We start from the raw sequence: 12,221 nt of genomic DNA on the forward strand, positions 1-12,221 counted from the left end.
GAACAAGTTAATGAAGAAACAAAGGGGATGAAACTTTAGTATTTTTGTACTTCTAATAACATTGTATTTTTAGTTTTCTCGATTCTATTGTGTACGAATTTAAATGTATTGTTATGTATGTATAAAGTAATGTAATATACGAATACATAAAATTTTCGAAAGGGCCCATTTTTTATTTTGCCCCGGGCCTCCAATCATCTTGGCCCGACCCTGAAAATACCCTTATAACTCCTTATACACACTTCAAGTTTTTTTCCTAAAAAAAAAACTCTATAATAAATTAAAACCAATTTATGATTTTGCAATGACGCACTACAAGCCATTTTCTCCATGCAATATATTCAAAAGCTTTCAATCAAGAACAACATTATTAACATAATTCCAATGATATCTCAAAATGCCATGCTTAATCCACAGCAAACAAATCAATAAAATCACACAACCATTACTAAGTAACACTTATGCTACCTAGTAATTATTTAACCTTCAAAAAAAAATTCATATGCTTATGCTTTCTTTCCAATCCCATGAGACATGTTATAAATTCCTCGAACCTGTAAAAGAAAAGAACACAAACAAATTACAAAAAAAACCCAACAAATTCCAGTGAAGGTGAAAGAATACACACACTCACAATGAGAAAGATCGAAGATCCAGCCAATGCAAGAGGGATAGCAACAGATGTGATTTTATCCATCGGACCCTTGAGATGAGTGCTATTCTGAATGCTTTGAAACAATCTTTGCTTCTCAATTAGCTTCTCTCTTGCCCTAAAAGGTGTCTCCTCCATCTTCCTGCAGATTTTCATCATGTCATCAATGGAATCCCAAAAAAGAATTAGCTTTAATCGAACCGTGTAATGTAACATGCTCACAATTTTCAATTAGATTGACAGATTTTGAAACATGAATAACAGAATGAGATTCGATTGATATTAGACAGAGATCGGTGATATCGATCAATTGAACGTTGGTTGATGACTTTATGGAAGAACAGAGGAATTTTCGGGAAGACGATGCATGGGCCAATTAGAACAAACTTATAGAAATATTGAATCGTTGAAATTAGATTAATGAGTAACAGAGTAAGGGTTTCAGATGAAGAGGATTTGACTTACGTGAGAGTGGGAAAAACGAAGAGCCTTGCGTAGAATAAAAAATGGAGATTCGAAGAGCGAAAAACCACGGCAGAGATGACGATCTGAAAGTGATGATTATGAAATGGTAAATTTTGGCTGTAGAATAAGATTCAGAAATTAAGGAGATAAAAATGGTTGGAAGAAGCATTGGGCTTGTGAGGCCTAATAGTTGGGCCTTGTTCAGTTGTTTTTGTACAAAATAAAATTTCTCTACTTTCTACTAAAGATGGGCATGCAAAGTCCAAAATATTCCAAACCATTTTAGGGAAAAATAGTTAAAAACCATATGGAAATAGGTTTTCCAAAATCAGTTTGGTTTGGTTCGATTTGATGGGTTACTATTGGTTCGGGTAGTTTGCGGTTGAAATTGGGTCGGAACTTGTTTGAAAAAACAAGTTTGAAAATCAGACAAAAAATCGTTTAAACTGTGTTTGGCAGGCTAATAGAAAAACCGGTTTTTAACATATAAATTATCTTATCAATAAACTGTCTAAAGTGGCTTAATAAAAAACTAGTTTATAAGCTAGTTTATAATTTACGATAAACTACTTTTGTGGTCTCATCAAACATCAAATTGCAATAACCTTAAAATATAAAATAGTTTATACATGCCAACCAATATCCCATAAAAATGTCGTTTTGATCAATAACTTCTTTACATTATTTACATTTTTTATTATAACAAAGATTATTTGTATGTATCTTTTTAAAATTTGAGTGAAAAAATATCATTAACGCCTTGATTGAACCTGAATAATTGAAAATACCTTACGCCATGACGAACTTCGTTCACTGCTGAAAAAGAAAGTTCGACAAAAATATTGTTTTCCAAACCAGATATGATTTGCCCACTCATCGGCCATAATTTTTTTTTAACTTGTAATTTGATTTTCCCCAAATTTACAATACTTCTTAATCTTATTTTATTCCCATATAATGGTTAATCACATAAAATTGGGGATTTCGTTTATTTAGGTGATGGAATATGTATTTAATTTGATTACACATATCTATCAATTTGGTCTCAACATATATGAATGGTTGAATATAAACTTTAATGATCATCTTAAGAATAATAAGCATCCTTTTGAGATTCTTGAACAATTCTCCTTTTTTACTCACATTATGCCTCGCAAGATGATAATAGTAAACGCCATCTTTAGAATTAGATGGTCTTTTATTAGAACAAATTACTGAAATGGTCTTTGTAGTTTGTACAAATTTCGTTTTTTTTACACGTTTGGTCCTTCTGTGAATATCCCGTTAGCCATCCCTGTTAAAAAGCCCACATGTCTGACACGCTAGGGGTATTCTCATCTTTTTAATTCAAAACCCTATACGAACGTTAATATACATATACAATTGACAAAACCCATCTCTTTCTTGTTGTCTTCTTCTTCTCTGCAACTTCCATCATTTGAGAAATACACGTAATGGCGATTAACTGTGATTCTGGTCATCCTATGTTATACGCACCTCAACGACAAAGAAAAACCATGGAAAGCTATTTTATTGTTGTAGTGGGAAGGTATTTTTTTTTTTTTTTGCTGAGTCATTGTTTTCATTTATACACTTAATCTCTCATGAAATTACTGAAATCACAGGGACCACGATGTGGTTTTGTATGTTGGCCTGATGAAGATACATATGTTCATGCCAAAACTACGAATGAGCTTCAAAATGAAATCAAGAAATCCAAGCTACTATTACTGTTAAGTTGGGTTTTCTTTGTGGCTACTCTAATTTACAAATTGTAATGTAATTGTTTTGGAATGGAATATAATTGACTTGTCAGAAGTATGTAATGAGTTCCAAACGTTGTTTTTTTTTGGGTTTTTGTATTTCCTATTGGATGTATAATTCACAAAGGAATCGTGCCTTTCATTGATCAATAATGGGATTAAATACCCATTGTACAGAGAAATTACAGGAGGGAATTAGGGAAGATCTAGGCTAAATAAGTAAGGAATAATTTACATTGATTACACAATTAATATAAAATCAGATCCTCTGTATATGTCGGTTAATACTCCCCCGCAGTCGAATGGTGGGCTGGCCGAATAGAGAGATTGGAACGGAAACGGGTGAATAGTTGATGAGGTAATCCTTTGGTAAATATATCGGCGTATTGGTAATCGGCAGGAACATGAAGAACACGAAGGGAACCCATGCGAACTTTTTCTCGAACGAAGTGGATGTCGATCTCGATATGCTTCGTGCGTTGATGCTGAACCGGGTTTTGAGTAAGATATACGGCGGAAATGTTGTCACAATATATGATTGTGGCTTGGCGCAGCGGAAGATGTAGCTCGAGGAGAAGGTTGCGGAGCCATGTAGTTTCAGCTGCGACATTGGCAACTCCTTTGTATTCAGCTTCAGCACTGGATCGGGAGATAGTCAGTTGTCGTTTGGAGGACCATGAAACGAGGTTATTCCCGAGAAATACACAGTAGCCGGATGTGGAGCGGCGAGAGTCGGGACACCCCCCCCAATCTGCATCGGAGTAGGCTGTGAGTTTTGTAGATTTGGAGGGAGAAATATGAAGTCCATGATGACGAGTGCCTTGGAGGTATCGTAGTATACGTTTTAGAAAGTTGAAGTGTGGATCGCGAGGAGCGTGCATAAAGAGGCATACTTGTTGAACAGCATACGCAATGTCGGGGCGAGTGAAGGTTAAGTACTGTAATGCTCCAGCGAGGCTACGATACAGAGTAGTGTCTTGCATGAGGTCGCCGGCGGTTGCGCTGAGTTTAGAGTTGGTGTTGACAGGAGTGGCGCATGGTTTGCATTGTTGCATGTTCGCCCGGTGAAGAATATCATCCACATATTGTTCTTGGGTAAGAAATAATCCCCCATTTTGATGTTTAACTTGGATGCCGAGGAAGTGATGAAGAGGCCCAAGATCCGACATAGCAAACTCTTTGGATAATAGAGTGATAAAGTGTCGAAGAGTTGTTTCGTCGGAAGCGGTTAAAATAATGTCATCCACGTAAAGAAGAAGATATGCCATTTTGGTGCCTTGTTGGAAGACAAAGAGAGAGTTGTCGCTTTTGGGGCTTTTAAAACCGCATGTGTGAATGAAGGTTGCAAAGCGATGATACCAAGCCCGCGGGGCTTGTTTTAGCCCGTACAAAGATTTCCGTAAACGACAAACATGTGTTGGGTGTTGTGGGTCCGTGAAACCGGGGGGTTGGAACATATACACGGTCTCGTTGAGACTCTCGTGTAAGAATGCGTTCTTTACGTCTAGTTGGTGAATAGGCCATGATCGTGAAACGACAAGACTAAGGACGGTGCGTATGGTGGTAGGTTTCACTACGGGACTGAATGTTTCATCGCAGTCTACTCCGACTTGTTGGCATTTTCCATTGATCACGAGGCGTGCTTTATATCGTGCAAGAGTCCTGTTGGCATGAAATTTGTGCCGGTATATCCACATACAACGTATGACATGAGCATTGGTGGGACGAGGTACAAGTTCCCATGTGTTGTTATCTATTAGAGCTCGATGTTCATCGGTCATGGCAGAGTGCCAGTTTGGATCAGAGAGGGCGTGTTTGTGGGATTTTGGAAGAGGGGAGATAGTGGAGGTGTTTGTGTTGGTGTGAAGGTTGAGTGGTGGGTTGGGTTTGGTGATTCCGACTTTGGAGCGGGTGGTCATGGGATGATGGGACGTAGGTGGGGGTAGAGGGGGTGGTTGGCTTATCCGAGAGTAAGTGAGGGGGTAGTACGAGGGTGGGGGAGGGATAGGGTGGGACGAAATATCGGAGGTTTGGTTTGAAGAGGGTGAGGAAGAAGTGTTGGGGTCGGTTGGGAGGGAGGAGGTGGGTGAGTGGGGGGTTTCAATGGGAGCAGAAGGAGTGGAGTTGTGGTTAGACGGTGGTTGAGTGGTAGCAGAGATTGATGTGGTTGGAGGGTGAAAGAGAAGAGGAGAGGGTTCTGTTTCGAGGAAGGAGTAATTGTGTGGTGGGTTTGGTGTGTAAGATGCATAAGGAAAAGAAGTTTCATCAAAGGTTACATGTCGGGAGAGAATGACTTTACCAGTGGACATGTCAAGGCATCTATAGCCTCGGTATTGGGCTGGGTAACCGAGGAAAAGACAAGGTGTAGACCTAGGTGCGAGTTTGTGTTGTCGGGTGGCGGTTAAGTTGGGAAAACAAGCACAACCAAAGGTGCGTAGGTGGTCGTAAGTTGGATGTTTTAGGTAGAGGGCGGATGTAGGGGTTCGATTTTCAAGTAATGAAGTGGGAAGGATGTTGTGTAAGTAGGTAGCGGTATGAAGGGCCTCAACCCAAAAGGAAGGTGGTAAAGAAGCATGGGTTAGTAGGGTCATCATGATTTCGTTTATGCGACGAATCATTCGTTCTGCCGTGCCATTTTGTTGGGAGGTATGTGGGCATGAGAAGCGAATGTGAAGACCGGTAGTAGAAGCAAAATTATGGAATTTCTGGTTATCGAATTCACTGCCCTTGTCACATTGGAAATTTTTGAGGGAAGTATTGAATTGGGTGTGGATATATTTGTGGAACGTCTTGATTTTATCAAAAGTTTCTGATTTGTATTTTAGGGGAAACACCCATGTAAAATGGCTGAAATCGTCAATGATGATGAGGTAGTATTTATAATTAGTTTTTCTAAGGATTGGTGAGGTCCAAAGGTCGGCATGAACAAGATCGAATGGTTTGAGGGTGAGTGATGTGGAATTTTTGAATGGTAGGCGTTTGTGTTTAGCAAGTTGGCAAGAATGACAAACAGACAAACAATCATTTTTATTGCAAGAAATATTTTTATTTTGACTAAGAAAACTTATTACATGATGACCCGGATGACCGAGTCTAAAATGCCAAAGAGGCGAACTAGAAGAAACAAAAAAGGATGAAGCTGGAGCGTTGGCTTGCTTGGTGAAGGGGTAGAGATCGCCAGAGCTATCGTGTCTAGAGAGGTGCCTCTTGGTCTTGTAGTCCTTTATAGAAAAACCAAATGGGTCAAATTCAACGGAAAAGAAATTATCACGACAAAATTTACGAACAGATACAAGATCTTTAACGGTGTGAGGTGTGTGGAGTATATCTTTTAGATGAATAGGTTTGGATGGATGGGGTAAGGTGGTATGACCTGATCCAAGAACTGGTACTTGATTGCCGTTTGCAACAAACACGGATTTAATAGATGACAAACTAGGGATCGAGATTTTACCTGCATTGGCTGTGAGGTGAGATGTAGATCCAGTGTCCATATACCAATCATCATTTTCTTGGTTCAGAGTCATAGCTGAAAAGGCAGCCCCAAGTTCAGAAGGTTCAAGTGGGTTTACCTCTGTGAGGTTGGCTTGAGCTTGTGTTTGTCTTGGTTGTTGCTGAGCAAAAGAGGTAGGCCAGGGAGAGGCCATCCAGCTTGAGTGGGATATGGACACAGCGGTGGAGAAGCCTAGTAGGGTTGGGTCCAGTATGATGGTGGGTAGCCAGCCCATGTAGGGCGTGTTTGATTGGACACAAAACCTTGTCGCTTATTCAATTGGGTTTGTGGTTGCCGCCCAGAAGATGGATAATTAGGTCGAGAAGGAGAGGCAAATGCTGGTGCGCGACGATTGGTGTTGCGCTGCTGGTGAGGGCGGCCTTTGTTTCCAGATTCGCCTCGTCGGAAATTTGAGTTTGCTGGTGGGTCGTGTTCAACAGTAGCAACGAATTCTGTAGATGAGTGTGAATCTCGAGCACGTTGTCGCTGAATTTCAAGTTGAATCATGGAGCATGCGGTATCCCATGGAGGTAGGGTTTGATTGATGTAGGCGCCGGCTGTATCAAATTCTAATGGCAGCCCACGGACAAGTTGAAGGACCAGACGTTTCTCGTTTACAGGGCAATCGACGTCATTCAGTTGGCTTGCCAGATCTTTGAGACGTTGGCAATAAGCTTCAAGGGACGACATTGCTCGAAGGGTAAGGTTTGTGAATTCGTGTTCCAGAGCAGCAGCACGAGATCCTTTGTTGTTAAGGAAGATGTTCTGAATTTTGAACCAGGCTTCATATGCGGTAGAGTCCGGTTCAAGCACACGGGCAAGGAGATCATCTGATATCGTTCCATATATCCATTGGAGGACAATGGCGTCAATTTCGGACCAGATTTCGTAGGTCGGGTCAGTCTTAGATGGAGGGTCGGAACCATCGATGTGGGCAAGAACTTTATAGCCTTTAGCATGGAGTTTGAACAATCGAACCCATGAAGAGTAAGATACCTTTGTACCGTCAAGGGTACAAATCTTGTTCTGTATGTTCGTGACTGTGTAGACGGGATGGAGAGCTTTGACAGGTGTTGGGTCTTGTTTGTCTGACATCGTTAATGGAGAAGATGATCAAAGAAAAGAGAAATATTGCAAAAGAGGTGAAGATGTCCAGCCGTAGCTGAGATGACAGGGAGAAATTTTGAGGTGAGGAGCACTTGGCTCTGATACCATATAATTCACAAAGGAATCGTGCCTTTCATTGATCAATAATGGGATTAAATACCCATTGTACAGAGAAATTACAAGAGGGAATTAGGGAAGATCTAGGCTAAATAAGTAAGGAATAATTTACATTGATTACACAATTAATATAAAATCAGATCCTCTGTATATGTCGGTTAATAGGATGTATCTGTAATGGAATGGAATGCAATTGAAAGGGAATGAAATGAAGTTGTTTTTAGGTTATTGTCTTTCCTATTGGTATATAGCTGCAATATAATGGAACGCACGTGATATGGAATGGAATGAACATGTTTTTAGGTTTTTGTTAGAATTGGAATCAAATTGGATATGGTACTTAGGAAGAAGCAATGTTGTAGGAAAAATGATACTTTACCGACATTCTTCTTCCATTGATAGGCTCGATCTTGAAGGAATACATTTCCTTCTAGGTACTCAACTAGTTAGTGGGATGCACCCACAACTCAGGTAAACCAATATTTATCATGTTTTTTTTATCATGTCCCAAATTGCCACCAATGCATGTTTACAAGGTATACATGTCACACCCCAAACCTGGATGGAGGAAACGTCTGGGGGTGGATGACTTCATGAACAATATCATAACATAATGTACAATAGTGATCAAAGCAAACACAACCATCATAAATATAATTAAGAATGTTAGATTGCTTCCAAGTATTGTATGTTTCAAAACCAATTATATTATGATGACAAAAATGAATAATATGACGCTGTAACGTCCCATCATTAAAAGCCTTGTGATTACCTATTTAATGGTTTCCTGAGAATACAAGTAGTTTTGAAAAATGTTAGCAATTAAGTTAGTGAGTTCATAAGAATTTTGTATGGATAAAAATATGTAATTCTTTCCTTGTAAAATGATAGTATTTCTTCCTAGAAAATCCAATATTTTCTTAAAATGAGTTGTAGTCTTAAAAACCCTAAGACCAAAAATGTATAAGTATTTCTATATTTAAAATAGTATTACGTAGTTTTATTTTTATATAAAACCTTTTGAACGCATGTTACCCCGTAAACTAAATGAATTGTTGATTCCCCATGTGAGTTATTAACCGAAGTTGGCCTGCCGCAACGTTATTCAGACATCAGAATGTTAAACATTTATCACTTTAGACCTGCCGGTCTAGCTGTAGCTAGCAGCTTAGGTGCGAGATTGTCAGTCCTGTATAGATCTATACACAAGTATCATGCTCTTTTACTGGGATTTTGGTTATAATTCAGGACTATAGTGTGTACTTTGGTAGGTACGGTGAAGACTTTGTCTCACACAATTGTTTCAACAAGTTTACGTTTTGTGTAATGAAAACCCTTGTAAGTATAAGTATCACTTTTTCATAGTATTAATGTAGTGCATAATAATTATATACTTTCATATAATTATTCTTCTTGTCCCAAAATGTTATAGTGGTGTTAATGACCCATAAACTATACCTATTATAGTTTATTATAAATGTTTTGTTGTACCTATACACACACACACACACACACACATATATATATATATATATATATATATACATATAAGTTAACATGTTTAGAGGTTCAAGCTGGTCGTGAGTCTCTCGTCTAACGAAAGCTTCACAACCCTAAACCTTGATATGTGCCAATGAGGGAACCTTCCCTATCCACATCTCATGAGGTGTTTTGGCAACCTTCTTTTTTGGGAATAGATTAAGAATATGGGCGACAATCTCCAAGGCATACCCCCAAAATGATATCGAAAGTGAAACTCGACTCATCATGCAACGAACCATGCCTAACAATGTTTGATTACGCCTCTCAGCCACACCATTAAGTTGTGGTGTCCTAGGAGGTGTTAATTGTGAAACAATTCCACATTCCTAGAGGTAGTAGTGGAACTCGATACTAAGATACTCACCACCCCTGTTGGATCTAAGCATCTTGATCTTCCTGCCCAATTGATTTTTGACTTCATGTTTAAACTCTTTGAACTTTTCAAAGGTTTCTGACTTATGCTTAATTAAGTAGATATATCCATAGCTACTATAATCATCGGTAAAAGTCACATAAAATTGATTCGCATCCCTTGTAGTGGATCTGAAGGGTCCACACACATCCATGTGCATGAGATCCAACTTTCCCTCACCCTTTTCACATGAACCCGTGAAAGGTGATTTAGTCATCTTTCCAAGCAAACAATACCCGCATCTATCATCTGACCTTAAGTCAAATGATTCCAACACTCCATCCTTTTGGTGTTGGGCAATGTGCTTCTTGTTGACATGTCCAAGACGAAAATGCCACAAGCATGCTTTGTCTAAACCATTAGATCCATCAATTTGTAACACACTATTTCCTAAATTGTCTACTACCATCACAATTTCATATACACCATCACAAGGAAATACTTCAAAATAAAATACACCATTATAATAAGCATTAATAGAACCATTCTCGTTATTAAAGGAATATCTAAAACCTTATCTGTACAAACCATGAAATGAAATAATATTCCTTGTCATTTCTGACAAGTAGCAACAGTTATTTAAATCTAAACTTAACCCACTACTAAGCACTAAAGAGTAAATCCTAATTTTGGTAACATGAGACTATCTTCTATTACTCATAATCAGGTTCATCTTCCCATGCTCCACATCCTCACTTCTTCTTAGTCCTTGCAAGTCTGAGCAAATGTGAAAACCACATCCTGTATCAAGGATCCAAGAAGTAGAATGCGATGAGTTTTTAGATTGAATAGTGTAAATACTTGCCGATGTTTGCTTGATCTTGACATCCTTTATATCTTGCAAGTACTTGGGTCCACTTCTCTACCAATGCCCTTTGTCATGGCAGTAGAAGCAAGCATCCTTTTTTGGATTAGAATAGTGGGCTTCAGAACTAGACTTACCTTTAGGGCCATTACTTAACGACCCGACTTGAGACTTTCCCTTCCAATTCTGTTTCGAGGGAGCTTTCCTCTTCTTCCCCTTCCCTTGCCCAATGGCCAAGACAAGAGTAGCAGTAGTAGGAGTGAAGTCAATACTCTTTGTCTTCAATCCACTCTCAGCAGTTCTCAACAAGCCTTGTGTTGACTCAATCTGACTTCCTCTTTGTTCAAATGATAAGTCATTTTGAATTGATCATAATAAGGAGGTAAAGAGTGCAATACTATGTTAATAGCCAGCTCCTCATCGAAGTTCACCTTAATTTTCAGCAAACGATCGACATAGCGCTGCATGCGTTGCAGGTGGGTCGTGACGGACTCTCTGTCCTTCATCTTGGTTATGAATGACTTGACTATCTCATACCTTTCTTGACGTTCTCTTTGATAGTACTTATCCATCAAGTCCTTGCACATCTCATAGGGCCAATAGTCTTCATAAAACTGTTGTAGCTTAGGAGTCATAGTTGCCACCATAATACACGACACTTTAGTTGCGTCTTTGTAGTGGGCCCATTTTAAGCATCAATTTATTAATCAGTTCCTTTAATCCCAAAATTAATACCAAATTAACTTCTGATTAAATACTAATTAATAATATGATTTCTAATTAACATATTATTCTATATATATATATATATATATATATATATATATATATATATATATATATATATATATATATGGTAATTATGATAAAGATAAAAGATTAAAAGATAAAAATAAAAGCCTAGGGTTAATGTGTTAGTGAGTTAGTTATTCATCTAAAATCCTTGATTAAATTCGACATATCCTCAATACCTATAATCATTAATCTTGAGAGAGTCAGAAAGTTATGTATAGATCTATACAAGGCCATGACAACCCCACCTGCGATTGCTAACTACAATCCCGACATGATTCCTTCCATATAAGTTACTATTCGACGTCCGATGAAGCGTCGTGATTAGGGGTACATTTACGGTCGTACCGTCGATTATAGGGCTCACGTTAATACGTTAAAAATTACCTTAGAGCTTAGATTACCATTAGGGACACCTGATATGGTAATTAAAATACGATAGGATCGTTAGATATCCTAAAAAAAAATAGTAAATTTGGGTTAACAAAAGATAATCTTAATTAAAATACGTTAGGATTGTTAGATATCCTAAGATTAATAAAAGACACCCTAAAATATAGAAGGCTAAGTAAATAAATAAGAAATGTTTTCACAAAAGAAAAGTATTCTTAAAAGAATTCAAAAATAAAATTCATGCGCTCACCAACATTATGTTGACTTTCCAAATGCATGTATTCTCAGGATAATATGATCGACGCTCTTTATATCGTCACACTGCTCGATGTTTCCCCCACAGACTGGGCAGGGGTGTGACATCATATGATGCACGCCATACTCACTCATTTTCTCTTTATACACTTGTAGATTTCCTAACTTGTTCTTGATTAACTTTATTTAAATGTTTATGATTCAACAAGTTTTTTTATTGACATGTATATTTTTAAATGCATAAAAATATGTACTTGTAGTTCTAAAAACATATTAATTTGCGTTTTTTTACATCTTAAATGGTTTATCCAAGAAAAAACCCATACACACACACACATATATATATATATATATGTATATATATATATATGAAGAAATAACATTAAAAAAAATGTAAATACAATACTTAATTAAAATTTTTTTGT

The 12,221-nt window shown here is 37.9% G+C and overlaps 2 protein-coding genes across 2 annotated transcripts; both read right to left on the reverse strand.

Annotated features, from left to right (window-relative positions):
• Window positions 1-305: 305 nt before the first annotated feature.
• Window positions 306-1,224, reverse strand: LOC145002137 (uncharacterized). The gene is made up of 3 exons (XM_078961433.1): window positions 1,118-1,224; window positions 635-794; window positions 306-554 (listed from the first exon to the last, which is right to left on the reverse strand). Exons 2-3 carry the CDS (start codon window positions 788-790, stop codon window positions 507-509), a joined length of 204 nt encoding a protein of 67 aa, XP_078817559.1. The 5' UTR covers window positions 791-794; window positions 1,118-1,224; the 3' UTR covers window positions 306-506.
• Window positions 1,225-6,565: 5,341 nt separating this feature from the next.
• Window positions 6,566-7,468, reverse strand: LOC145002500 (uncharacterized). Its single transcript, XM_078961757.1, has one exon. It carries the CDS (start codon window positions 7,466-7,468, stop codon window positions 6,566-6,568), a length of 903 nt encoding a protein of 300 aa, XP_078817883.1.
• Window positions 7,469-12,221: the final 4,753 nt, after the last annotated feature.

Source organism: Lactuca saligna, chromosome 6 (assembly GCF_052625555.1).
Source record: "Lactuca saligna cultivar CGN05327 chromosome 6, ASM5262555v1, whole genome shotgun sequence".
NCBI classification, from domain to species: domain Eukaryota; kingdom Viridiplantae; phylum Streptophyta; class Magnoliopsida; order Asterales; family Asteraceae; genus Lactuca; species Lactuca saligna.

Excerpts from the sequence above, each read along its gene's own strand:
- LOC145002500 (XM_078961757.1), bottom strand. The coding sequence starts at position 7,468 with ATGTCAGACAAACAAGACCCAACACCTGTCAAAGCTCTCCATCCCGTC.
- LOC145002137 (XM_078961433.1), bottom strand. The coding sequence starts at position 790 with ATGGAGGAGACACCTTTTAGGGCAAGAGAGAAGCTAATTGAGAAGCAA. Across the intron at positions 555-634 it reads GATCTTCGATCTTTCTCATT|GTTCGAGGAATTTATAACAT; the intron begins GTGAGTGTGTGT and ends TTTCTTTTACAG.